At 45.9% G+C, this 27,855-nt stretch overlaps 2 protein-coding genes across 13 annotated transcripts in view; one reads left to right on the forward strand and one right to left on the reverse strand.

Annotated features, from left to right (window-relative positions):
* Positions 1-2,876, reverse strand: part of RAD21L1 (RAD21 cohesin complex component like 1) — a 69,351-nt gene extending 66,475 nt beyond the window's left edge. For 2 of the 11 annotated variants that reach the window (XM_077253037.1, XM_077253030.1), the window contains exon 1: positions 1,780-1,933. Coding sequence is in view for 3 of the 11 variants with exons in the window: in XM_077253028.1 (XP_077109143.1) it covers positions 2,803-2,807 (5 nt within the window). In the remaining 8 variants the exon portion in view is untranslated. The other 9 variants (XM_077253028.1, XM_077253027.1, XM_077253036.1 and 6 more) reach the window with 9 other exon arrangements.
* Positions 1,719-25,930, forward strand: TMEM74B (transmembrane protein 74B). Of its 2 annotated transcripts, none has more exons than XM_077253040.1 (2): positions 1,719-1,847; positions 21,598-25,930. In XM_077253040.1, the coding sequence occupies exon 2, from the start codon at positions 21,646-21,648 to the stop codon at positions 22,324-22,326; it is 681 nt and encodes a 226-aa protein (XP_077109155.1). In that variant the 5' UTR covers positions 1,719-1,847; positions 21,598-21,645; the 3' UTR covers positions 22,327-25,930. The 2 variants fall into 2 exon arrangements, with proteins under 2 accessions (XP_077109155.1, XP_077109153.1); XM_077253038.1 differs by lacking the exon at positions 1,719-1,847 and adding an exon at positions 18,941-19,074.
* The last annotated feature ends 1,925 nt before the right edge of the window (positions 25,931-27,855 follow it).

Consider the following 27,855-nt stretch of genomic DNA (forward strand, 5'->3'; position numbering starts at 1 on the left):
GCGTTTCCTGAACATGGACACATACCCTAAGACCGGTCCACATGATAGTTTCATCCAGAAAAGTCACCACACGTACTGGGAGACACTGACATGTGAAAGAAGCCTTATCTGAATAGTTAGCAGCGCACAGCTGCCATATTTCATTACAGCACCCCATGGCAGCATATGATCAGCCAACACACAGATGTCACACTTTATTACAGTACACCCCCTAACTCCAGGATACCGTCATCCAGTGCACAGCAGCTAGCATTACAGTGCTATGAAGAAAATAGACGCTTTGCTCTTGCACATGCTGCAAGTGTGGTAGCAGCAGAGACAAATGCTGCAGGTGTGGTAGCGGCAGAAGCACGTGGTGGCGTCAGAGAGGCATGCCTCAGATGTAGTGTCAGCAGAGCAGGCCACAGGTGTGGTAGCGGCAGAGAGGCATGCCACAGATGTAGTGTCATCAGAGGCGCAGGCTACAGGTGTAGCGGCAGAGAGGCATGCCACAGATGTAGTGTCATCAGAGGCGCAGGCTACAGGTGTAGCGGCAGAGAGGCATGCCACAGATGTAGTGGCAGAGAGGCATGCCACAGATGTAGTGTCATCAGAGGCGCAGGCTACAGGTGTCGTGGCAGAGAGGCATGCCACAGATGTAGTGTCATCAGAGGCGCAGGCTACAGGTGTAGTGGCAGAGAGGCATGCCACAGATGTAGTGTCATCAGAGGCGCAGGCTACAGGTGTAGTGGCAGAGAGGCATGCCACAGTTGTGGCGTCAGCAGAGGCACAGGCTACAGGTGTGGTAGCAGCAGAGGCATGCTGCAGATGTAGTGGTGGTAGAGGAGCAAGCCACAGGTGTGGTAGAGGCAGAGCGTCATGCTGCAGATGTAGTGTCGGTAGAGACGCAAGCCACAGGTGTGGTAGCGGCAGAGAGGCACGCTGCAGATGTAGTGGTGGCAGAGGCACAGGTTGCATTTTTTACCACCTTAAAATGATAACCTCTTGAACAGAAACCAAATGGAATGGGGTCTGTCCGGGGGAGAAAATGTCAGTCATAGGATGGATCCATCTTATTATTCATATAATGGAAGATAAAAACAGATTGCTGAACGCTGGTGTGAATTCAGCCTTTGCCAAAATGTCAGTGTCATCACTAAACGGCCACCAACAACAGCCTACAGACACCCCTCCCCCGACATTTAATTGGGTCCATCGTATTAAATGTAAAAGGAATATTTACTGCACCTATCTGTATAGAAAACTGCAGCCGATTACACCCGCCTACAAAATAAAGTCATGCCAGCACATACCAGATCAGATCACCATGGATGAGGATGGCGTAAACGGTGGAGGTCTTCCAAGCAAATACAAAAAATGTGCTCTTAAAACAGAGCAGGACTCAGATCTTTGTCTTCACTACTTCACTTTCTCATTTATGTTATCTATTGCAGATTATTATTTTAATAACAATATGTGCATTATTTTTCCTCACAAAAAGGAAAATCTGTGAAAAATAATTGAATGCAAAATTGTTACCTTTACTACAACTCCCAACAAAGATCCCAAAGTTACAATAGCAAGTAGTATTTATTCTAAACTTTAGATGCAGTGTGGTACTACAACTCCCAGCATGCTTTGTTTGGATTCACCTCAACTACCGGTATTGTACACTGGAATCAGACGGCACAAACTATTAACTGTATGCGGCACAACACCGGCATCAGGCCTCCATGGCGGCCGAGACTAAAGGCAGCTTAACGTACACACGGACCCAACACCGAAAGGACGGAGACCTACTGCTGCCGAGGCGGGAGATTCAAAGTTAACTGTGATGTCACGTGATCGAACTTGCATCACGTTACCGGGTAGGCGCGGATCACAAGCTCCTCACGCTCGCAGAGATGGGCGCCGCTCCCTCACACCTCATGTACACAGGTGTACTGTACGCTCAGTCACCTCCTACTAAAGGATTGCCTCACAGTCTCTTCAGGCAAACCGGTCCTAACCATGTACTGCTGTTACTTGATGGTAACCGACATATACAGATATTACCTCACAGCTACTGCTACATACAGGGATTACCTCACAGATACAGGGATTATCTCAGAGATACAGGGATTACATCACAGTTTCAGGGATTATCTCATGGCCACCTCACAGATATAAAGGTATTACCTCACAGTCTCTTCATTAATACATATATTGCCTCACAGATATAGGTATTAGCTCACAGTCACCTCACAGATGCAGCTATTACCGCACATTATCTCGCAGATGCAGGTATTACATCACAGTCATCTCTTGGTACAGGTATTACCTCAAAGTCACCTCACAGATACAGATATCACTTCACATTTGCCACACAAATACAGGTATTACACCTCACAGTTACTCACAGATACAGGTATCACATGTGCTTAACATATACAGGTATTACCACACAGATAAAGGAACTACCTCACAGTCACCTCATAGTACGTGTTGTTTTACAGCTACAGGTATTACCTCACAGATACAGGGATCACTTCACATTTGCCACACAAATCCGGGTAGTACCTTACAGTCGTTTCACAGATACAAGTATTACCTCATAGTACAGGTATTACCTCCCAGTTACTCACAGATGCAGGCATTAGCTCACATTCACCTCACAGAAACAGCTATTATTGCACATCACCTGACAGATGCAGGTATTACATCACAATCATCTCTTGGTACAGGCATTACCTCACTGTCACCTCACATATACTGGTATCACTTCACATTTGTGACACAAATACAGGTATTACCTCACAGTCGATTCACAGATACAGGTATTACCTCATAGTACAGGTATCACTTCACAGTCACCTCACAGATATATATTACTTCACAATACAGGTATTACCACACAGATACAGGTATCACTTCATATTCGCCTCACACATACAGGTATTACCTCACAGTGACCACACAGATACATGTATAACCTCACAGTTACAGGTATTACCTCACAGTCGCCTCACAGATACAAGTATTACCTCACAGTCACCACACATATACATGTATTACCTCATTGATACAGGTATTAACTCATCGTCCCCTCATAAATACAGGTATTACTTCATTGCTACAGGTATTGCTTCATGTTTACCTCACAGATACAATTATTACCTCACAGTTGCATCTTAGATTCAGACTTTGCCTGCTGGTCACCACATAGATCAGAAGAACAGGGCTCTGGAAGAATGCAGTGGCCGCGCATGTCCACTCATTTTCTTTAGGATTGCTGGTACTCTATGTACCGCAGTCCCATGGAGAATAACGTTGGCTCAACCTGTGGCTAGGTAATAATGTTTGATGAATGGGAATTACCTTGTACTCACCTGTGTTTTAAACAAGTACAAATCGTAGACCCCTTAACCAAATGCAGGTCCCAGATCAGATTCTACCTTAAGGGTATGTTTCCACGTTCAGGAAACGCTGCATGTTTGACGCTGCGTTGAGCTGCAGCGTCAAACACGCAGCGTCCAGATGTTACAGCATAGTGGAGGGGATTTCATGAAATCCCGTCTCCACTATGCATTAAAAGACGCATGCAGCAGACCTGCAAAAACGGACATGCGGCGCATCTTTTAAGAATGCAGCATGTCCTTACAATGAGCAAAACACGCAGGAACACCTCAGGTGACCTGCCAGTGACCTCAGGTGCAGATTTGGTCAGGATTTTACCTGCATAAAATCCTGACCAAATCCTGATGCAATCCTGAACGTGGACACATACCCTAAAACAGAAGTAGGATTCAAAGTCCCTTCTTGAGCCTAAGGGTATGTTTCCACGTTCAGGAAACGCTGCGTTTTTGACGCTGCGTTTTTCTGCTGCGTCAAAAACGCAGCGTCCAGATGTTACAGCATAGTGGATGGGATTTTATGAAATCCAGACTCCACTATGCGTTTAAAAACGCATGCGTTTTTGCCGCGAAAACGCATGCGTTGTGCGTTTTTTCAAAACGCTGCATGTTGCTACTATGAGCAAAACACGCAGGTACACCACAGGTGACCTGCCAGTGACCTCAGGTGCAGTTTTGGTCAGGATTTTACTTGCATAAAATCCTGACCAAAGACTGATGCAATCCTGAACGTGGAGACATACCCTAAGGGTATGTTTCCACGTTCAGGAAACGCTGCGTTTTTGACTCTGCGTTTTTCCGCAGAGTCAAAAACGCAGCGTCCAGATGTTACAGCATAGTGGATGGGATTTCATGAAATCCAGACTCCACTATGCGTTAAAAAACGCATGCGTTTTTTGCCGCGAAAACGCATGCGTGGTGCGTTTTTTCGAAACGCAGCATGTTGCTACTATGAGCAAAACACGCAGGTACACCGCAGGTGACCTGCCAGTGACCTCAGGTGCAGTTTTGGTCAGGATTTTACCTGCATAAAATCCTGACCAAAGCCTGAAGCAAAACTGAACGTGGAAACATACCCTTAAAGGGAATCTGTCAGCAGGATTTCACCCCCAAACTATTTATATGTGCATTTAGCTCTTTCAAAGACAAGTCCAGCGATACCTTTTCAAGCTGCTCTGTTACTGAGAAATCAGCATTTGAAATTATATGCAAATGAAGATTAAGAACTAATGTAGATCTAAAACCTCCGTCACGCCAGCTCATTTCCCTGTCCAGCTCTGCCTCCTCTTGCTTCACTGACAGGCTCTATGCTGTGTGATATCAGACAAAGGAGTCATCAGTCAAGCAGAAGGAGGTGGCGCTGAACGAGGAATAGAGTTGGAGTGACAGAGGCTTAAGATCTATAATAGCTCTTCAGCCTCATGTGCAAGTAAATTCAACAGCTGACTTCTCAGTAATGGAGGTGTGACTGGAGACTTATGAATCCCCCCAGCGCAAGCACTGTGTGCTGCGAGGATTTGCTGGTTTCTGTGTCCAGAACGGTGTTGATGTATGCGTTATACATAGAGATGAGCGATTTTGATGGGGTCCCTGCTTATTAGGCAAGCTATAGCGCTTACCGAATAAGCCGCAGAGGGAACCTGGATACATGGATAGTCTCCTCAGCTGCATGTGTCGCGGCTGTGTGACAGTCACAACACATGCATGGAGAACCCAACAAACAGGCTTTACATGCATGTGTTGTGCCTATCACACAGCCGCGACACATGTAGCTGCGTTTCGGAACAGCTGATCAGCCGGCGTGCTCCATGTATCCAGGTTCCCTCTGCAGCTTATTCGACAAGTGCTATAGCTTGCCAAATAAGCAGGGACCCCATCAAATTTGCTCATCTCTAGTTATACATACTCCCGGCCAGGGCCTGTCTAGTGGGCACGGCCTTGCTCAATACAAGTGTATGCAGAGAGACCATGCCCACTAGTTTCTGTGAGTATGTATGACGCATACATCACCACCGTTCCCGACTCAGAAACTGGCAAATCCTCGCAGCACACAGTGCGTTCGCTGGGGGGATTAATACGCCTGCAGTCACACAGAGTGACTACAGACTTATTATTTTAGACTTAACAACCCCTTACTGACCTCGGACGGGATAGTACGTCCGAGGTCAGCTCCCCTGCTTTGATGCAGGGCTCCGCAGTGAGCCCACATCAAAGCCGGGACATGTCAGCTGTTTTGAACAGCTGACATGTGCCCGCAATAGCGGCGGGTGAAATCCCGATTCACCCGCCGCTATTAACTAGTTAAATGCCGCTGTCAAACGCAGACAGCGGCATTTAACTACCGCATCCGGCCGGGCGGCCGGATATGAGCGCATCGCCGACCCCCGTCACATGATCGGAGGTCGGCGATGCTTCTCCATTGAGACCTCTATGGTTACTGATCCCCGGCAGCTGTGAGCGCCACCCTGTGGTCGGCGCTCACAGCACACCTGATTTTCTGCTACACAGCAGCGAACAGCAGATCGCTGCTATGTAGCAGAGGCGATCGTGCTGTGCCTGCTTCTAGCCTCCCATGGAGGTTATTGAAGCATGGCAAAAGTTAAAAAAAAAAGTGAAAAAAATAAAAAAATATAAAAGTTTAAATCACCCCCCTTTCGCCCCAATCAAAATAAATCAATTAAAAAAAAATTAAACCTACACATATTTGGTATCGCCACGTTCAGAATCGCCCAATCTATCAATAAAAAAAAAGCATTAACCTGATCGCTAAACGGCGTAACGAGAAAAAAAATCGAAATGCCAGAATTACGTTTTTTTGGTCGCCGCGACATTGCATTAAAATGCAATAACGGGCGATCAAAAGAACGTATCTGCACCGAATTGGAATCATTAAAAATGCCAGCTCGGCACGCAAATAATAAGCCCTCAACCGACCCCAGATCATGAAAAATGGAGACGCTACGAGTATCGGAAAATGGCGCAATTTTTTTTTTTTTTTTTTAGCAAAGTTTGGAATTTTTTTTCACCACTTAGGTAAAAAATAACCTAGTCATGTTAGGTGTCTATGAACTCGTAGTGACCTGGAGAATCATAATGGCAGGTCAGTTTTAGCATTTAGTGAACCTAGCAAAAAAGCCAAGCAAAAAACAAGTGTGGGATTGCACTTTTTTTGCAATTTCACCGCACTTGGAATTTTTTTCCCGTTTTCTAGTACACAACATGGTAAAACCAATGATGTCGTTCAAAAGTACAACTCGTCCCGCAAAAAATAAGCCCTCACATGGCCAAATTGATGGAAAAATAAAAAAGTTATGGCTCTGGGAAGGAGGGGAGTGAAAAACGAACACGGAAAAACTAAAAATCCCAAGGTCATGAAGGGGTTAAACAGGCTGTCGGGTGAAACAAGTTATCTATTCGGAGGATAGGTGATAACTTGTTGATCGTTGGGGTCTGACTGCTGAGACTAAGGGTACTGTCACACAGTGCCATTTTGATCGCTACGACAGTACGATTCGTGACGTTCTAGCGATATCGTTACGATATCGCAGTGTCTGACACGCAGCAGCGATCAGGGATCCTGCTGAGAATCGTACGTCGTAGCAGATCGTTTGGAACTTTCTTTCGTCGCTTGATCTCCCGCTGACATCGCTGGATCGTTGTGTGTGACAGCGATCCAGCGATGTGTTCGCTTGTAACCAGGGTAAACATCGGGTAACTAAGCGCAGGGCCGCGCTTAGTAACCCGATGTTTACCGTGGTTACCAGCGTAAACGTAAAAAAAACAAACAGTACATACTCACATTCCGGTGTCTGTCCTCCGGCGTCTCAGCTTCTCTGCACTGTGAGCGCCGGCCAGCCAGAAAGCGAGCACAGCGGTGACGTCTGACGTCACCGCTCTGCTTTCCGGCCGCTGTGCTTACACAGTGCAGAGAAGCTGAGACGCCGGGGGACAGACACCGGAATGTGAGTATGTACTGTTTGTTTTTTTTACGTTTACGCTGGTAACCAGGGTAAACATCGGGTTACTAAGCGCGGCCCTGCGCTTAGTAACCTGATGTTTACCCTGGTTACCCGGGGACTTCGGCATCGCTCCAGCGCCGTGATTGCAACGTGTGACCGCAGTCTACGACGCTGGAGCGATAATCATACGATCGCTGCGACGTCACGGATCGTGCCGTCGTAGCGATCAAAATGGCACTGTGTGACAGTACCCTAAGGGTATGTGTCCACGTTCAGGATTGCATCAGGATTTGGTCAGGATTTTACATCAGTATTTGTAAGCCAAAACCAGGAGTGGGTGATAAATGCAGAAGTGATGCATATGTTTCTATTATACTTTTCCTCTAATTGTTCCACTCCTGGTTTTGGCTTACAAATACTGATGTAAAATCCTGACCAAATCCTGATGCAATCCTGAACGTGGACACATACCCTAGGGTACGTGTCCACGGTCAGGATGGCCGGCGGTATAAGCCCCGCCCCCTTTCTGGGACGCGATGATGCCGGATGTGTTAACTGTACACATCCGGGATCATCGCACCCTCGCATAGCGCCCTGTGATATTACTTCCGGCGACGCAGCGTCGCCGCAGGTAGCACGGACATGCTGCGATCTGAAAAGACGCGCAGCATATCCGGAGTCGCAGGGAAGTCGGATGCGTGTTTCCCCGCATAGTGGACACGGGATTTCATAAAATCCCCTCCACTATGCTGGAACATCTGGACGCTGCGTGTTTGACGCTGCAGCTCTGCGCAGCGTCAAACAAGCAGCGTTTACTGACCGTGGACACATACCCTTACACCGATCTGCAGAAAGGGGCATTTTGGCATTGTTAGACTAGTGCGGCATAGGACACGCTTTGACTACCCAAAATATGGCAGGCGGTTTTACTGTTATGGCTGTCTGGTGTATGTTTTTGTGATTTTGCATAAAAGTTATTTAAAAAAAGTAATTTCTGTATTTTTTTGTTTTGCTGAATGATTTTCTGGTTGTTCCATTAAGTGATATGCTTAAAGGGAACCTGTCACCACGTTTTTGGAAGATGGGATAAAAATAGCGTTAAATAGGGGCAGAGGTGGGCGTTACATTAGTGTGTGTGTTATGCGTTTATTACCCACCTAAGTTGCCGAAATAACTTTGCAAAGTCTCCGTTTTCGCCTGTCAATCAGGCTGGTCAGGTCACATGGGCGTGGTGTCTTCACCCAGATTTGGCGTAGTTTTCCGTTGGTGGCGTAGTGGTGTGCGCATGCCCAAAGTCCGGAATCCTCTTCCAGGGGATTTAAAATAGCGCGGTGTTCGTTATTGCATTGGTGATCGGTGGGCGCGGCCATCTTCCTTTGGCCGCGCGTGCGCAGAAGCGGCGCTCTGCTGGCCGCGGCTTCAGGAAAATGGCCGCGGGATGCCGCGCGTGCGCAGATGGATATCGCGGCGGCCATTTTCCTGAAGCCGCGGCCAGCAGAGCGCCGCTTCTGCGCACGCGCGGCCAAAGGAAGATGGCCGCGCCCACCGATCACCAATGCAATAACGAACACCGCGCTATTTTAAATCCCCTGGAAGAGGATTCCGGACTTTGGGCATGCGCACACCACTACGCCACCAACGGAAAACTACTCCAAATCTGGGGGAAGACAACGCCCATGCGACCTGACCAGCCTGATTGACAGGCGAAAACGGAGACTTTGCAAAGTTATTTCGGCAACTTAGGTGGGTAATAAACGCATAACACACACACTAATGAAACGCCCACCTCTGCCCCTATTTAACGCTATTTTTATCCCATCTTCCAAAAACGTGGTGACAGGTTCCCTTTAAGTTTTATTTCGGCATGCATAGTGATAGCAGTCAGTACTTGCTAGTATATCCTTATAAGGTGTCTTCTACCTAAGATTCAGTGACAGCGAAGAGGACATCCAAATACTTTATATGCTGCAAAACACCCACAGGTCCCCCAGGTGGCTATGGCAGCTAATACCACCACTATAGCAGTGCAGATAGCAGTAATGCTGCCACCTACTGGCTAGTTACATGAATTATACATCTACCATCATTAAGGCTATGTTCATACTACTGTAGATGTTTTTGCTTTTCTGCAGCAAAACCTGATCTCTTGGCAGGAAAGAAACTGCTACAAAAATGCAGGTTTTGCTGTGGTTTTTTTTGTGTTTTTGTCATGCTACATTTGTCTCTTGTGCATGCTGATAAAGTTTAGTGCAAACAAAAATCTCATTCTATTTAATCAGGTTTTGGCACAAAGATGCTGCAAAACCTGATACCTGCGGTTTTTTATGTGGATTTTTAGCGGTTTTTTACTACCCATTACTTTCAATAGGTGAAAAACACTGAAAGAAGTGACATGCTCTATTGTGCAAAATAACATGCAAAGCACAAAATACTGATGACAAAAAAACAAGCTGTCTGAATGATATTTCTGAAATTTCATAGACTTTGCTGGTTTTCTAAAATGCAGCTAAACATTTGCATTAAAAAATGCAGTAAAAAAACGCTTAATTTGAACGTACCCTTAAAGATAGCCTGTCACTAGATTCATGCTGGCCGAACCATGGGCAACATAAATCAAAGCTTGCCGAGGACAATATGGAGAGAATCGACTAGTCCGGCTTCTCTCCTCCTCACTCCAGTTCATTGACAGGTCTCTCCCCATGTACACATGTAAAGTGCACGAAAGCTGTAGTCATGACCAAGCTGCTGTCTGGTTACGCTCTGGAACTTTTCAAACTGTGTCCCAGTCCCAATGTGCTGTCAGGTGTGGGGTGCATCACACTCACTTGTGGGCCACAGGCCTCCACTGTCTCCAGGCTTCTGTCCTCAGGAGCCGCCACACACATCAAGTCCTTTACAATAGGCAAATGTTTACTAGTCAGTTCAAGTTCATCAGGTGGTGACATGTGGGATAGGAAGAAAAATGAATTGCTGCACCCTTTCTTACAGTACAATACAGTACCTCTTCAGCCCTGCCAGTCGTTCGTCCTGAACTACCCCTCACTCCATCAACCTCAGCGACTTTCTGTCCACTTCCAGCCAGGACCAGCCACGTGCCCCCTATGTAATTCTACGTACACCGACCTTCGAGATGTCAGAAGACCAGGCCCGCTATTCGCTACGTGGCCCAAGCCCTAAGCTCCAGACAGTAGGGGAATGGGCATCAGGGATATCAGTACGGCCCACCACTGCCTTGAATGAATGGCCCATGCTGCCCCTAGCAGCCCACTGTACCTGAACTTGACCTTGCACTTCTCTATCTCCCAGCTATCAGGAAGTGACCCCCCCCCACCTTTATCAACACTAGTTCCCTCCCACTGGGCTAGTTCTATCACTATTTCCTATTCTATAGACTAAACCCATTGTTCTTATCCTATGTCCTATACTGTTGCTAAACTGCTTACTATATAAACAGTACTTATCCCTAATCTCATCCTGTACTTACCCTGCACTATGCACTACTCACATTACACATTAGCACTTCACATTACTTATATGCTGTACATTACCATAACACATTATATACTATACACATCACTATTCACACTACATATAAAACTGTATGAAACTTATACACATAGCGCGATTGTTGTCTTCAGGGGCAGGAACAGGGTAAGGCTAAGTTCACATTAGCATTTGAGTCCGCAGCGTGGTGCTGCGAGCTTCTTTCGTTAAGCTCCGCCTACTTCCGCATGCGTCCTGTGTACCTATCTTTTACATGCCCGCCGAACGCAAGAAAATTCAACATGTTGCGTACGGCGGGCACGTCAAAACAACGCACTCGGACGCCTCCGCATACAACACATGTTCCTGCGTACACAATGTTAAAGATAGGTACGCAGGACGCACGCAGAAGTAGGTGGAGCTAAGGAAAGAAGTCCACAGGACCACGCTGCGGACTCAAACGCTAATGTGAACCTGGCCTAAGACAGTCCACATCCCTACACACGCCAGAGTGACCTATCAATCAACTGTGGCTGGAAGAAGGGGACTGCAGGGGCCGCTCTGGACTAGTCAGATCTCTCTTTGAAATCCCAGGCTATCATTTCAAACAATATTTTATCTGAAATGCAGCCTTTCAGAGAAAAACATACCTTGCTGCAATCGCTTAGCCAGGCAAAATAAATCGTATGACAGATTCCCTTTAAATGTTAGGTTGAAGGGTTTTCACGGGAACAAGTCGCTCACATGCAATAACACATTATCCCATCGGCTCACAGGTAACACCTGGTCGCTATCAATATTACAAGCCTGTGTGAAAGACTGATGTAAAATGATTGTACATAAATGTAAGCTGAAAAAAGTGGCAGAATGTTTGATTATACAATTACACTTTATTTACAAAAATAATAAATAAAATACAGGAAATTACTTTCAAATGTTTCCAGGAGATCCACAATATGAAAATTTGCTCACGTTGATACAACACGATGATAATGAGGAGGAGAAGATTATTGTTTCTGGGTACATCAAATACATTCTTGGATCGAGGGCAGCTATTTTTGTCTTTTGTTGCTCATTGACAGCAGAAAACACTATGAGCATTCGTAAATCCAGAATATTGTAGTTGGTAGACATGGTCACACTGTCACAGTTCAGGTTCTGAAGCTTAAAAGTGGAATGGCATTAAACTCACTGTCCCAATTTCTGTGTGTGGCTTTTTAACCAAGTCTAGAATTGGATCCAACAAGAAATGCAAGTATAAGTTCTTTCTTTGTATTTCCTATTCCTTTTGAACCCACTTTTGCCTATGGTTCAGAAAAATGCAGAGTGGCAATTTTCCAAATGCTCTGGCCCTGATTCATTAAGAATTGCTTTTTGTACTCCATTCTTTATGAAGAGAGTGCGGGACTAATACTTGTATGTGCCAAAAAAGTGTGCTTCTCAATGAACTTGGTACATCTTTCAATTGATGTGCGCCACTACCAGAAATGTAGGCCATCTTTTGTAATGTAAATTGTGATAAATTTGTTAGACAGGCTTGTCCACTCACCATCCTGGCCTAGATCTGCCCATTTTTCAAAAAGTTGGGGCAGTGATTACTGGAAGGAGACTTACAATGTCCGGTCATCTTGACTACTTAAAGGGGTTTTACAGGATTAGAAAAACGTGTTTTTTTTTCCTAAAAAAAAAAATAAAATTGTGTTTGCTCTTTCTGCAGGTTTTGTGTGGGGTTTGCAGCACAGCTCCATTCACTGTGGGATGCTGAAAGGCAATACCACAACTTGTCGACAGATGGGGCACTGTTTTTGGAAAAAAAAAAGCAACCATCCTTTTCTGATACACTAAAACCTTTTTAAAGTAATTTGTTACTAAGTTTTTTTAATCAATATATCAGATCAGCTGTTACCGGCAGCCGCTGGAGGCACTCGGATACTGCTGGAACACAGCAGCTCTGTCATTTCTATAGTGGCTATGTACCACAGATCCACCTCCTGTTAATATAAATAGGAGGTGATCTGTGGTACTTGGCCATTGCCACTATAGTTTTGACGGAGCTGCATCGGACAACTTTCAGCGGGCATCCATAACCACTGATCACAGCGGGTACAGGGTGTCGCACCCACACAGATCAGATATTCCCAAGGATTGGCCATCAATATAAAAGTATAGGTCAACCTCTCTAATATTGATCAATTGTGCTTACTGAATAGAAATCTACAGTCTACAAACAAGATGAGAGTGTCGCAGTTTATGGGAGAAAATGAAGCAGACGGTTAAATAATCTCATGGGCCCCTTTAAGGCTAAGGTCACACCAGCGTATTTTATCTTATCTGAGAGAATCGGTCCGATTATGCTAATCATACTCTGATCAGAGTTTGATCAGAGTGTAATCATAGTCTGATTTGATTTTCTTCGATGAGGAGAAGATAAAGAAAAAAGTGTCTCCATCTTCCCATTCTGTCAGTCGTGCAGTCTGATTTTTTTCCACGCACTCATTGACTTACCTGGTTGAGTGCAATCAAAATATCGGATGCAAATCAAGCACGGTGCAATCCTTTTCCTCAGACAGACTCTGTCTGAGGAAATAAATCGGACATGTGCACGGCCCCATAGAATATCATTTGGTCCAAGCGCGATCCAATGTTTTGTCGGATCGCACTCAGACAGAAAATGCTCGTCTGCATGAGCCCTAAGGATGAGCGCTATGGGACAGAATTTCTTCTGAGAACCATCTGTAAAGTAGATGGAGATCCATCTTCCTTGTGGGCAACCAGACTTATGTCTTCTGACGTGGAACGACCTCTGACTCCATGTGACTCCTGGATAGGACGCATATTTGACCAGTATGTAGATTCAAGCCTGTACTCCCGAATCCTTGCATGTAGAAATCTCAGCTGGGCCAGCAGCCTCTGGTCCTGGATACGCATCTCAGTCTAAGATAGGGAACAAATAGGGGTGCTTACTACACCCCACCAGGTGTAAAAGAATGAGGTTGTTGAAAGTCACTGAGCTCTCAAGACAATGGAATCCAACCAACATTATACGGATCATTGAGATTTATAATGGTTTATTGTAGACAGTTGCATACTTTATATATTCCCTCCTTGATTCTCATCCCCTTCTATAGTCCTTCCATTTTCATCCCCTGCTTTCTACAAGGTGATTGAGTCCCTACTTTACCTGGAAAAATTGCTGTAACTTCTAAAAAAGACTGTTGACTGTACTGAAATTTGGACTGTACATACTTTGGTTGAGATGTAAGCATACAGTGAATCTCAGCAACAGCGTTGGGAAATATCCTCGCCCCAAGTGGTCTTGCCGACTTGTCACCCCGTCGGTCATCTACAATACGAGATAGACTTGCTGCACACTTTTCTGCGTGTCAATAGTTTATGTGTGGTGCTTGCTTTTCACCCCTGCTGAATTCCTTCTTCATTTGTTAACAATGTACAGATACACTTTAGAGGAGCGTGTTTTCATTGTGAAAACCTATTGGAAAACTGAGTCCTTAAAGAGGTGCCAAAGTGATTTTCTAAAGAAGTTTGGAGGTCAAAATCTGTGTATAGCGTGTATTCTGTCACTGGTAAATAAGCTGGAACATAGAGGAATATTACTAGACAGGCATGATGGAGGAAGTCCGAAAATGTCTATTGAAACAATAAAGAATGTGAAACAGGGACTTCTGGCATTTCCACGTAAATTGTTGCACGATCTTTCCTAGGAGACAGGCATGTCTTATTCGACATGTCAACTAGTGGCCAAAAAAGGTCGTGTTCGTCCAGAGTCACTATCGTTCAGGAATTGAAAGGGCCAATCAAGAGAAAAGAATTGCCGGATTATTTCCTTTGAAGCCATTGTAAGTGTTGTGTGTACAGTAATAAGCCACAAACATTACATGCACTCCAAGAGAACATACAGCGAGAAATTCAGGCTATGACCCCAGACGTCCTGCGGAATTACGGTAATTCAACAATATGCAACAGCGAGTGCAGGCGTGCTTGTATGCGACTGGTGGATATTTTCAACACCTGCTTTAAAACATCAGTTTCTCATGAACCAAGGTATGTGCAGTCCAAATTTCAGTACGGTAGGTCAACTCTTTTAGAGCTACAGCAATTTTTTCCTGGTAAAGTAGCGAATGAATCATCCTGTATAGTCTCTGCATTTCCACCCCTTCCCTCTAGTCCTTGCATTCTCACATCACTGTATATTATTCCATTAATTTTAATCTCTTCTATGTATAGTCCCTTTCAGTCTCACTACTTGTTTTCTATAGTCCCTTGCAGTCTCACTCACTGCTTTCTATAGTCCCTGCGTTCTCACTCCCTGCTTTCTATAGTTCCTGCATTCCCACTCCCTGCTTTCTATAGTTCCTGCATTCCCACTCCCTGCTTTCTATAGTTCCTGCATTCCCACTCCCTGCTTTCTATAGTTCCTGCATTCCCACTCCCTGCTTTCTATAGTTCCTGCATTCTCACTCCCTGCTTTCTATAGTCACTTGCAGTCTCGCTCGCTGCTTTCTATAGTCCCTTGCAGTCTCACTCCCTGCTTTCTAGTCCCTTGTAGTCTCAATCCCTTTCTAGTCCCTTGTAGTCCCACTCCCTTCTTTCTTAGGCTACTTTCACACTAGCGTCGTGCACTGCACGTCGCAATGCGACGTTGCAGCGCACCGACGCATACTGTGCAAGCGCCGCACAACGGGGGCAGCGGATGCTGTTTTCCAACGCATCCGCTGCCCCATTGTGAGGTGCGGAGAGGAGGGGGCGGAGAAAAGATGGGAACGACGCACCAAAAAGCATTACAAGCAACGTTTTTTGGTGGCGACGGTCCGACGCAACCGTCGCACGACGGTTGCGACGTGTGGCAAAGCGTCGCTAATGCAAGTCAATTGAGAAAAAACGCATCCTGCAAGCACTTTTGCAGGATGTGGTTTTTCTCCAAAACGACGCATAGCGACGTGCAGTGCACGACGCTAGTGTGAAAGTAGCCTTATTCCTGTAGTCTCACTTCCTGCTTTCTATAGTCCCTTGTAGCCTTACTCCCTGCCCTCTGGTCCTTGCAGTCTCACTCCCTGCTTTCTAATCCCTTGTAGTCTCACTCCCTGCCTTCTAGTCCATGCAGTCTCACTCCCTGCTTTCTAATCCTTTGTAGTCTTACTGCTTTCTAATCCCTTGTAGTCTTACTCCCTGATTTCTAGTCCCTGCAGCCGCACTCCCTGCCTTCTAATCCCTTGCAGTCTCACTCCCTGCATTCTGGTCCCTGCAGTCTCACTCCCTGCTTTCTAATCCCTTGTAGTCTTACTCCCTACTTTCTAGTCCCTTGCAGTCTCACTCCCTGCTTTCTAATCCCTTGCAGTCTTACTCACTGCTTTATAGTCCATTGCAGTCTCACTCCCTTCTTTCTAGTCCCTTGCAGTCTCACTCCCTGCTTTCTAGTCCCTTGCAGTCTCACTCCCTGCTTTCTAATCCTTTGTAGTCTTACTGCTTTCTAATCCCTTGTAGTCTTACTCCCTGCTTTCTAGTCCCTGCAGCCTCACTCCCTGCCTTCTAATCCCTTGCAGTTTCACTCCCTCTGCATTCTGGTCCCTGCAGTCTCACTCCCTGCTTTCTAATCCCTTGCAGTCTTACTCCCTACTTTCTAGTCCCTTGCAGTCTTACTCCCTACTTTCTAGTCCCTTGCAGTCTCAATCCCTGCTTTCTAATCCCTTGCAGTCTTACTGCTTTCTAGTCCATTGCAGTCTCTCTCTCTTCTTTCTAGTCCCTTGCAGTCACTCACTGCTTTCTAGTCCCTTGCAGTATCACTCCCTTTCTAGTCGCTTGCAGTCTCACCCCCTTCTTTCTAGTCCCTTGCAGTCTCACTCCCTTCTTTCTAGTCCCTTGTAGTCTCACTCCCTTCTTTTTAGTCCCTTGTAGCCTCACTCCCTTCTTTTTAGTCTCTTGCAGTCTCCCTGCTTTCTAGTCCCCTGCACTCTTACCCCCAGCTTTCTAGTCCCGTGTAGTCTCACTACCTGCTTTCTAGTCCCCTGCACTCTTACCCCCAGCTTTCTAGACCCGTGTAGTCTCACTACCTGCTTTCTAGTCTCTGCAGTCTCAGCCCTGCTTTCTAGTCCCTGTAGTCTCACTCCCTGCTTTCTAGTCCCTTGCAGTCTCACTCCTTTCTAATCCCTGCAGTCTTACCCCCAGCTTTCTAGTCCCTGTAGTCTCACTCCCTGCTTTCTGCATCTTCACATCTTCACCCCCTGCTTTCTAGTCTCTGCAGTCTCAGCCCTGCTTTCTAGTCCCTGTAGTCTCACTCCCTGCTTTCTAGTCCCTTGCAGTCTCACTCCTTTCTAATCCCTGCAGACAGTCTTACTCCTAGCTTTCTAGTTCCTGTAGTCTCACTCCCTGCTTTCTAGTCCCTTGCAGTCTCACTCCTTTCTAATCCCTGCAGACAGTCTTACCCCCAGCTTTCTAGTCCCTGTAGTCTCACTCCCTGCTTTCTAGTCTCTGCAGTCTCAGCCCTGCTTTCTAGTCCCTGTAGTCTCACTCCCTGCTTTCTAGTCCCTTGCAGTCTCACTCCTTTCTAATCCCTGCAGACAGTCTTACCCCCAGCTTTCTAGTCCCTGTAGTCTCACTCCCTGCTTTCTAGTCCCTTGCAGTCTCACTCCTTTCTAATCCCTGCAGACAGTCTTACCCCCAGCTTTCTAGTCCCTGTAGTCTCACTCCCTGCTTTCTAGTCCCTTGCAGTCTCACTCCTTTCTAATCCCTGCAGACAGTCTTACCCCCAGCTTTCTAGTCCCTGTAGTCTCACTCCCTGCTTTCTAGTCCCTTGCAGTCTCACTCCTTTCTAATCCCTGCAGACAGTCTTACCCCCAGCTTTCTAGTCCCTGTAGTCTCACTCCCTGCTTTCTAGTCCCTTGCAGTCTCACTCCTTTCTAATCCCTGCAGACAGTCTTACCCCCAGCTTTCTAGTCCCTGTAGTCTCACTCCCTGCTTTCTGCATCTTCACATCTTCACCCCCTGCTTTCTAGTCTCTGCAGTCTCAGCCCTGCTTTCTAGTCCCTGTAGTCTCACTCCCTGCTTTCTAGTCCCTTGCAGTCTCACTCCTTTCTAATCCCTGCAGACAGTCTTACTCCTAGCTTTCTAGTTCCTGTAGTCTCACTCCCTGCTTTCTAGTCCCTTGCAGTCTCACTCCTTTCTAATCCCTGCAGACAGTCTTACCCCCAGCTTTCTAGTCCCTGTAGTCTCACTCCCTGCTTTCTAGTCTCTGCAGTCTCAGCCCTGCTTTCTAGTCCCTGTAGTCTCACTCCCTGCTTTCTAGTCCCTTGCAGTCTCACTCCTTTCTAATCCCTGCAGACAGTCTTACCCCCAGCTTTCTAGTCCCTGTAGTCTCACTCCCTGCTTTCTAGTCCCTTGCAGTCTCACTCCTTTCTAATCCCTGCAGACAGTCTTACCCCCAGCTTTCTAGTCCCTGTAGTCTCACCCCCTGCTTTCTATAGTCCTGAAATCTCCCACTCTGCTATCTGTGGCCCTTGCATTACCACCATGTACTATGTATAGATCTACATTGTCAGTCTTTCCTTTCCCCCGTCCATGCATCCTCATTCTGTGCATCCCTTTGGTCGGATGATGCCCTCCTCCCTGTCTGCCCCCACACACGGCAGCTGTGGGCGCAGGGATAGGGTGGGATGTGTATAATCTTACTACCATCAGAGGGATGAAATGTGATTGCAGCAGCATGAGATGGTGGATGACCCGTCAGCAGCACTAATCTTACCAGCTCCCTCCTCAGCCAGGACAGGGCGGGTCCCAGGGGCATCTCCATAATGCAATCTATGCCGGGGCAGGGATGGATGTCACTGAGGGGGGCAGTTATGGGGTATCATGGCATCTGATACAGATACATGTACTGGAAACAAAACCGAGGGACCCCCAGACTCTATGTAATGTTCCACAACTACCAAACCCCAGCTGGTTAGTATTGCCAGCCCATGATATGCCCAGACTGCAGTGGGGGCTTTAAGATGGCGATGCCTGTTAAGGACACTGTGACACTACAGCGTAAACTGTCCAAAGGAGGGCGCTGTGACTCCTGTCTCCTCCCACATGGTCCATGATGGAGTCGATGTATCGGGTCATTCAGTAGCAGCTATAACCTGAAGCACTTCTGTTTATGCCACCCCAGAGCTGCCTGCCCGTGCTGCCGACAGCCACCCTCCACCTACAGAGAGGTGGTCCCTGTGACTGGCACTGATTGTCGGGGTGTTCCTGGGTGCTCACAGGTTAGTGTCTGCACACACGGCTCCTCCTCAGCCAGGGCTGGGGTCTCATTGTCTGCTCAGCCTTTGTGTCATAGGGACAGTGTGATTGTAGGGGACAATGAGAAGTTAAAGGACAGGCTGCCGGGGACTGTGCTGTCTTCATGTGTTGTCACTAGCTGGGAGGACTCACGGGTGGAGGACCACAGGGACCCTACCACTTACTGGGAAACAATGGCTGGAATACGACGAGTGATTCCTGTAATTCAGGCACCAGCCATCACTGTTCTCTGTGTGTGGCTGTGTGATGTCTCAAGGCTGAGAAGTTGCAGTGACTGGTGATGTGGTGCTGAATGGACAGCTCCTCAGCTGTGCACTCCTCTGCTATAGTGTCAGGCTGGCTCCTGTCACCACCCTGTGTCCCTACTGTGTTATTATTATTTATAGAGCACCATTGATTCCATGGTGCTGTACATGAGAGGGGGTTACATACAAATTACAGATATCACAATTATCTGCGACTCGTCATCTCATGGATGTATCACTGCAACATTGGAATGAGAAGTTACAGGCAGGCAAATACTTGTTACATTGGGCTGCATGTTACAAACAATCTAAAGTGTTGATTTGTGATGACTCATAGATTTCCACAGCTCAGATATCAGTGATTGATGCATTGATTGTACTCTGGGGACATATAGAGGGACACAGACATACAGATAATGGGGCGTGTGATGACAATATAGTAGAAAGTTACTTCTAACAATAATTCAGTCACACTTACTATCCCCCTGGTGATTTATGAGCTCATCTTCTATCTGATTTAGGTCTTAGGCGGCTTTATTGTGGTCCCATGTTACTGTCAGCATGATGACTGCAAACCCTGTCCCGGCCGGTGGTGTACTGACCTGAACCCAGAGAATGACAGGGATCCGAGATCCTATTAGTTCACGTCATTAGATCTGTTGTCATCAAGGGATTTAAATGAATATATTTAGGGCTACATATCATTTTTACAATTTGCCTTTTACAGGCTCTTTGTTTCCCTGCACATTCAACTTTGATGTGATCGGTGGTCATAAATCAGCTGAAAAAAGCTCAGAAAAAGACAGAAAGGAATTACAAAAGACTGTCATAGTGAGCTCACTGACTGATTCACAGTGAAGTCATTCTGCAGCCAGCAATAGACAATGCAATACAGAGGTTACAGAGGGCAAACATTTTTAATAAAGCGCATTTGCAAAAAATAATTTTAAGCCCCAGTAACATGCATTTCAGTGAAAAAAAAAATGATCCCCCTTTAACAAAGCTTTTTTGGTACGGTTTGTCACCTGACTGAGGTTTTGCTTTTGTTAGGCTGCGTTTAGATCTACATTGCAGTGTGGCCTCCATCATATTTAGGCTTTGTTCACATTTGTGCGTCTGCAGATGAATACGTAGGATGTATGTGTCAAAAACCACTGCATGAGTGCACCACGTTTCCAACTACATCTGTATGAATATTATCCATAAAGGGTTTTTTAAAGTATCTATTTGGCTTCACTCTTTCTTTTTCAACTAGCTCTAATTGGTACAGACAGGAAAACGTATACTTTTTCCACGCATTTAAGTGAACTGCTATACGTTTTAGTACGTCTCCTATTGAGAACAATGGAGAAAAAAATGTATCGTCTTTCGTACAGGTTTTTCAAACAAAAAAAACATGGTCAACTACAGTTTTTTTTTTTTAGATCCAATGAAACCCGCAATACGACAAAAACCTGACAAAACACAGAACATTTTGTTTTACTGCACTTTATCAATTTTACTCTATGGCTATGCTGCCATATACATCCGAATAAGCATTTTTGTACTGTACAAATGTGAACCTAGCCTTACCCAAAAACACAGGACTGCATTTTACAATATTTATTCCCTTAAAATGTCAGACACCATGATGCAAACCTAAAACCCCATTACAGTCAACAGAGGGTCCATTTGAGGTCCTGTATTGATCTGAGTGTCATCAGTTTTTGTCATATGTGGAGAAAAACAAAATTTCTCCATTCTGACAGTCTGTTAAAATCGGAGTACACTCGGTTGACATCCAAGTGCGGTGTGATTTTTTTCATGGACCTATAGACTTGCATTGCCGATTTTGATCCAACCCTCATAATCGGACATCTCTCCGATATTTTGCCGAGGATCACTGGGTCGAGGAAAAAATTCGGGATGTACACAGCCCCATGGAATATTATAGGATGAGTGCTATCCATGATAACCACAGGAAGCACTCGTACGAGAAAATCAGATGTGTGAACAGGCCCTTAGGCTGAATTTACATGTAGGTAATAGATGGAAAAATAAACGCCTCCCCTCCCATATGGCTCTTCTGAACTGACCATACATCACCATAGGGTTCATTGTGAAACTAAATTTGGCCAGCCATATGAGGTCCTTGACTTGCAAACACATTTATATGCCCATATTACTCTGCAGTAAGTCATTGGCTAAACCTTTTTATGCATATTGGTAATAAAATATCTCTTTTCCTACTAAATTCCCCAGTTTGAAAAAGTTCTCCATAATCAGGATGAACAGGATCAGAATCAACAAATGGCTTCTTCAAACACCTTGGAGCTAAGAGACCTCAGTACAAGACATGCTGCAGATGACCAGACCTATTATCGGAGCTCAGCTGCCATCAGGGGATTTGAGAACCCATCCTATGAAGATATTGGAGAGACCACCTTTGGCCAGGACTCACAAAACGTCCGAGGTTTGACGCCGTTGTCTGAAGTGAGGGGATGGGCTGCAAAGGAGAATGGATCTCCTCACTCGGAGGACAGTCGAGAAGCAGAGACAGGAACGCACTCTGTGGATTATGGTTTTATCTGTTCTCTGGTCTTGTTGATCTGTGGCATAGTGCTCGTGGCTGTGGCGTACACCATACCACGGGAAGTACGGGTCAGCCCAGATTCTGTGTCCGCACGAGAGATGGAGAGGTTGGAACTGTACTATGCACGTCTTGGCTCACACCTTGACAAGTGCATTATCGCAGGCTTAGGCTTGCTTACTTTGGGAGGAACACTCCTCTCCATGCTACTTATGATTTCTATATGTAAAGGGGAGCTGTACCGCAGGAGAAAATTCACCACGGCCAGAGGGCCAAGGACAAAATACGGCTCCCTCAACTTACGGATGAGGCAAGTGACTACCGAGGGGGGACAGATGTTGGTTGAACATGAAGTTCTTGAAATGACAAATCATGCTAACCAGCAGCATCACGAGCCATGAATGTACCGGGATCAATTACAAATACTGGAATGTGAGGGGTTAAATGTTTCAGATGAACAAATTATTCTGGTATGGCTGTATTAATGTTTAATGAGGTCAGATTATTCCCGTACTGAAAGATGCCTGTTGTTCGAATCTCAGAAACGATGAAGGGGGAAGGGTAGAGACATGAGAAATAGTGTAGTCAATCAATAGACTGCATTCATTAGAACAGAACTGCAAGTTCCAGCATGCCAATCCATTTTACTTGTTGTTACTTGTAGTTCTGCAACAGCTGGAGATCTGTACAAGTATGTTCTATTGTTTGGTCTGTTTCGCATTAACAGACCAGAAATGTGGATGTGGTTTAGTAATGGTTGGGATGGATGAGGGGCAGCGGTGTGACCATAGCCGGTACAGGAGCTTAAGGGGGCCCAAAAGGTCAATTTGACCAAGACTTAGAAGACCAAGACTATTAATGACCTGTGACAGTTGTGGGTCCTGTTGGTGATTTTGCATTGAGAACTACGAACTTCAGGGGGTGGGGTGGGATTATTGTTCATAAGCATTTCTATCCTGGAGTCATTGTGGGTGGGCTTACACATTACAGATTTATAAATCTCCATCCTGTACCATTTATGAGTCATTGTGGGTGGGCGTACACACTACAGATCTATAAATCTCCATCCTGTACCATTCATGAGTCGTTGTGGGTGGGCTTACACACTACAAATCTATAAATCTCCATCCTGCATCTTTCAGGAGTCCTTGTGGGTGGGCTTACACACTACAGATCTATAAATCTCCATCCTGCATCTTTCAGGAGTCCTTGCGGGTGGGCTTACACACTACAGATCTATAAATCTCCATCCTGTACCATTCATGAGTCATTGTGGGTGGGCTTACACATTACAGATTTATAAATCTCCATCCTGTACCATTTATGAGTCATTGTGGGTGGGCGTACACACTACAGATCTATAAATCTCCATCCTGTACCATTCATGAGTCGTTGTGGGTGGGCTTACACACTACAAATCTATAAATCTCCATCCTGCATCTTTCAGGAGTCCTTGCGGGTGGGCTTACACACTACAGATCTATAAATCTCCATCCTGCACCATTCATGAGTCATTGTGGGTGGGCTTACACACTACAGATCTATAAATCTCCATCCTGCACCATTCATGAGTCATTGTGGGTGGGCTTACACACTACAGATCTATAAATCTCCATCCTGCACCATTCATGAGTCATTGTGGGTGGGCTTACACACTACAGATCTATAAATCTCCATCCTGCATCTTTCAGGAGTCCTTGCGGGGGGGCTTACACACTACAGATTTATACATTTCCATCCTGTATCATTCAGGAGTCATTGCAAACTGATTAATCCAATTTGAAGACCAATCACAATTGCTACCAAAACAATCCGACATGCTAACAATGTGCATCATCCGATGGACCAAATATTTAAGCTTTAATAGTGGCTGGCGTGAAAACACCATCCTCATAATGTCAGACTGGGAAGTCCTATAACGGCACTGCCTGCATTCAGACGCCCATGACATTATTCCCGGTCAGTATAATGGAGAGTCTCGATATCACGTGTACACACAGCCTAATAGTGCACTGATTCCCAATCAGAGGGAGATGCAGGATCTTTTTTCTTATTAGTTCATACTGTGTTGGTAGGAGAATGTATGAGAAGGTCGTACACATCCCATCATTCCTGACTGACGAGAGCAGGTAGGCTGGGACTAGATGATAACACAAATATAATGTTATACCTAGTGCAGCACATAGGGCGCTGCATGACACAGGAGCGGGTTCTCTCTTTGATCTCTGTCATGCACCGCCTTCTTGGGTCTTGTATCACAGATAGAAAAGTCATCCTGGGATTAATAGTGCCCAGGGGCGCCGCTACCATGTGGCAAGTTGAGTTCTTTGCCTCAGCGGCACTGCCTTCAATGAAGAGAGGGGGCGGCAGATTCTGCCGGTGTAGTAACTGAATTTGCGTCGTAGACGCAGGTTCAGTTACTACTGTATTCAAGGCTTCCAACCGTCCCGAATGGCTGAATCCCTTCATCCAGCCCTCCCCGGCTCATGTGACCGGTCACGTGATCGTGACATCATCACAGGTCCTCAACCTGAAGTCACGCCTCTCCTGCATCTGCTGGGGCTGCTCATAGAAGGCTGTTCTGTGCGCACAGGACCTGTGATGATGTCACTGGATGGGAGGAGTCGGGTCACATGATGAGTGGCCTCAGTATATGCAGGACTCTGCTGTGCTGGTTGTCATGGTGCTGGAAGAGGGAAAGCTTATGCGTGGGGTCAGGAGGGGTTTACAGTGTGGATGTGGTGGAGCCATGTGTGCACGGAGCGGAGCCGTGTGTGTACGAGGTGTACGGAGCGCAGCCGCGTGTGTACGAGGTGTACGGAGCGCAGCCGCGTGTGTACGAGGTGTACGGAGCGCAGCCGCGTGTGTACGAGGTGTACGGAGCGCAGCCGCGTGTGTACGAGGTGTGAGGTGTACGGAGCGCAGCCGCGTGTGTATGAGGTGTATGGAGCGCAGCCGCGTGTACGAGGTGTACGGAGCAGAGCCGCGTGTGTGTACGGGGTGTACGGAGCTGTGTGTGTACGAGGTGTGCGGAGCTGAGCCGCGTGTGTACGGAGCGGAGCCGCGTGTGTACGAGGTGTGCGGAGCTGAGCCGTGTGTGTGTACGAGGTGTGCGGTACAGAGCCGCGTGTGTGCGAGATGTGCGAAGCTGAGCCTCGTGTACGAGGTGTGCGGAGCTGAGCCTCGTGTGTACGAGGTGTGCGGAGCTGAGCCGCGTGTGTACGAGGTGTGCGGAGCTGAGCCGCGTGTGTACGAGGTGTGCGGAGCCGAGCCGCGTGTGTACGGAGCGGAGCCCTGTGTGTACAATGTTTATGAAGCTGACCCGTGTATGTGTACGGAGCGGAGCAGAGCCGTGTGTGTATGGGGGGGGGGGCATTTTGCAGTTCGCCGCAGGCAGCAGAGAGGCTAGGTTCACCCCTTATAGTGCCATAGGCTTCATAATGGTGGATGTAATATTTCTGTAAATACACAGGAACACAAACCATATAGCTGTAAGAATCCTGAGTCATTAGAGAATGACAGAATGAAATTTACATTGAAGCATCAGTTTGTTAAAGGGGTTGTGTACATTAGAAAAAGTTTTATACAACCCATTAAAGAATTAAAATTAATACAATGGGTGGTCTCTGTACCAGTTGCTGGTTAGTGTGGGAATGTTTACAAAGAGCGTCTCGTGTTTTGGACATCCTGCCTTGTATGACACACACAACCCACTCAATAGAATGGACTCTGTAATGCTTTATTTCTCTAGTGGTGGTGCTGTACAAAAACCGAACCCTTACTGACAGATTTCACCACATAGTTACATAGTTATTGAGGTTGAAGGAAGACTTTAAGTCCATCTAGTTCAACCCATAGCCTAACCTAACATGCCCTAACATGTTGATCCAGAGGAAGGCAAAAAAAACCCATGTGGCAAAGAGTAAGCTCCACCATGGGGAAAAAAATTCCTTCCCGACTCCACATACGGCAATCAGACTAGTTCCCTGGATCAACGCCTTATCAAGGAATCTAGTGTATATACCCTGTAACATTATACTTTTCCAGAAAGGTATCCAGTCCCCTCTTAAATTTAATTAATGAATCACTCATTACAACATCATACGGCAGAGAGTTCCATAGTCTCACTGCTCTTACAGTAAAGAATCCGCGTCTGTTATTATGCTTAAACCTTCTTTCCTCCAGACGTAGAGGATGCCCCCTTGTCCCTGTCTCAGGTCTATGATTAAAAAGATCATCAGAAAGGTCTTTGTACTGTCCCCTCATATATTTATACATTAAAATAAGATCACCCCTTAGTCTTCGTTTTTCCAAACTAAACAGCCCCAAGTGTAATAACCTATCTTGGTATTGCAGACCCCCCCAGTCCTCTAATAACCTTGGTCGCTCTTCTCTGCACCCGCTCCAGTTCACCTATGTCTTTCTTATACACCGGAGACCAGAACTGTGCACAGTATTCTAAGTGTGGTCGAACTAGTGACTTGTATAGAGGTAAAATTATGTTCTCCTCATGAGCATCTATGCCTCTTTTAATACATCCCATTATTTTATTTGCCTTTGTAGCAGCTGCCTGACACTGGCCACTGAATATGAGTCTGTCATCCACCCATACACCCAGGTCTTTTTCATTGATGGTTTTGCCCAGAGTTTTAGAATTAAGCACATAGTTATACATCTTATTACTTCTACCCAAGTGCATGACCTTACATTTATCCCCATTAAAGCTCATTTGCCATTTATCAGCCCAAGCTTCTAGTTTACATAAATCATCCTGTAATATAAAATTGTCCTCCCCTGTATTGATTACCCTACAGAGTTTAGTGTCATCTGCAAATATTGAAATTCTACTCTGAATGCCCCCTACAAGGTCATTAATAAATATGTTAAAAAGAAGAGGGCCCAATACTGACCCCTGTGGTACCCCACTGCTAACCGCGACCCAGTCCGAGTGTGCTCCATTAATAACCACCCTTTGTTTCCTATCCCTGAGCCAGCTCTCAACCCACTTACACATATTTTCCCCTATCCCCATTACTCTCATTTTATGTATCAACCTTTTGTGTGGCACCGTATCAAAAGCTTTGGAAAAGTCCATATACACTACGTCCACTGGGTTCCCTTGGTCCAGTCCGGAACTTACCTCTTCATAGATTACAGTAGATCGCTGGGGGGTCAAAGCAGGGGGAGCACCTTGTGTCCTGCTTATTGACAAGGAACTCATCAAACAAGTAGTGATTATGGAGCATGTATGTATGTATATATACAGTTAAGTCCATATATATTTGGACAGAGACAACATTTTTCTAATTTTGGTTATAAACATTACCACAATGAATTTTAAACAAAACAATTCAGATGCAGTTGAAGTTCAGACTTTCAGCTTTCATTTGAGGGTATCCACATTAAAATTGGATGAAGGGTTTAGGAGTTCCAGATCCTTAACATGTGCCACCCTGTTTTTAAAGGGACCAAAAGTAATTGGACAGATTAAATAATTTTAAATAAAATGTTCATTTCTATTACTTGGTTGAAAACCCTTTGTTGGCAATGACTGCCTGAAGTCTTGAACTCATGGACATCACCAGACGCTGTGTTGCCTCCTTTTTGATGCTCTGCCAGGCCTTCACTGCGGTGGTTTTCAGTTGCTGTTTGTTTGTGGGCCTTTCTGTCTGAAGTTTAGTCTTTAACAAGTGAAATGCATGCTCAATTGGGTTGAGATCAGGTGACTGACTTGGCCATTCAGGAATCTTCCACTTCTTTGCTTTAATAAACTCCTGGGTTGCTTTGGCTTTATGTTTTGGGTCATTGTCTATCTGTAGTATGAAACGATGACCAATCAGTTTGGCTGCATTTGGCTGGATCTGAGCACACAGTATGGCTCTGAATACCTCAGAATTCATTCAGCTGCTTCTGTCCTGTGTCACATCATC

The sequence above is a fragment of the Ranitomeya variabilis genome, chromosome 4 (genome assembly GCF_051348905.1).
Source record: "Ranitomeya variabilis isolate aRanVar5 chromosome 4, aRanVar5.hap1, whole genome shotgun sequence".
Taxonomy (NCBI): domain Eukaryota; kingdom Metazoa; phylum Chordata; class Amphibia; order Anura; family Dendrobatidae; genus Ranitomeya; species Ranitomeya variabilis.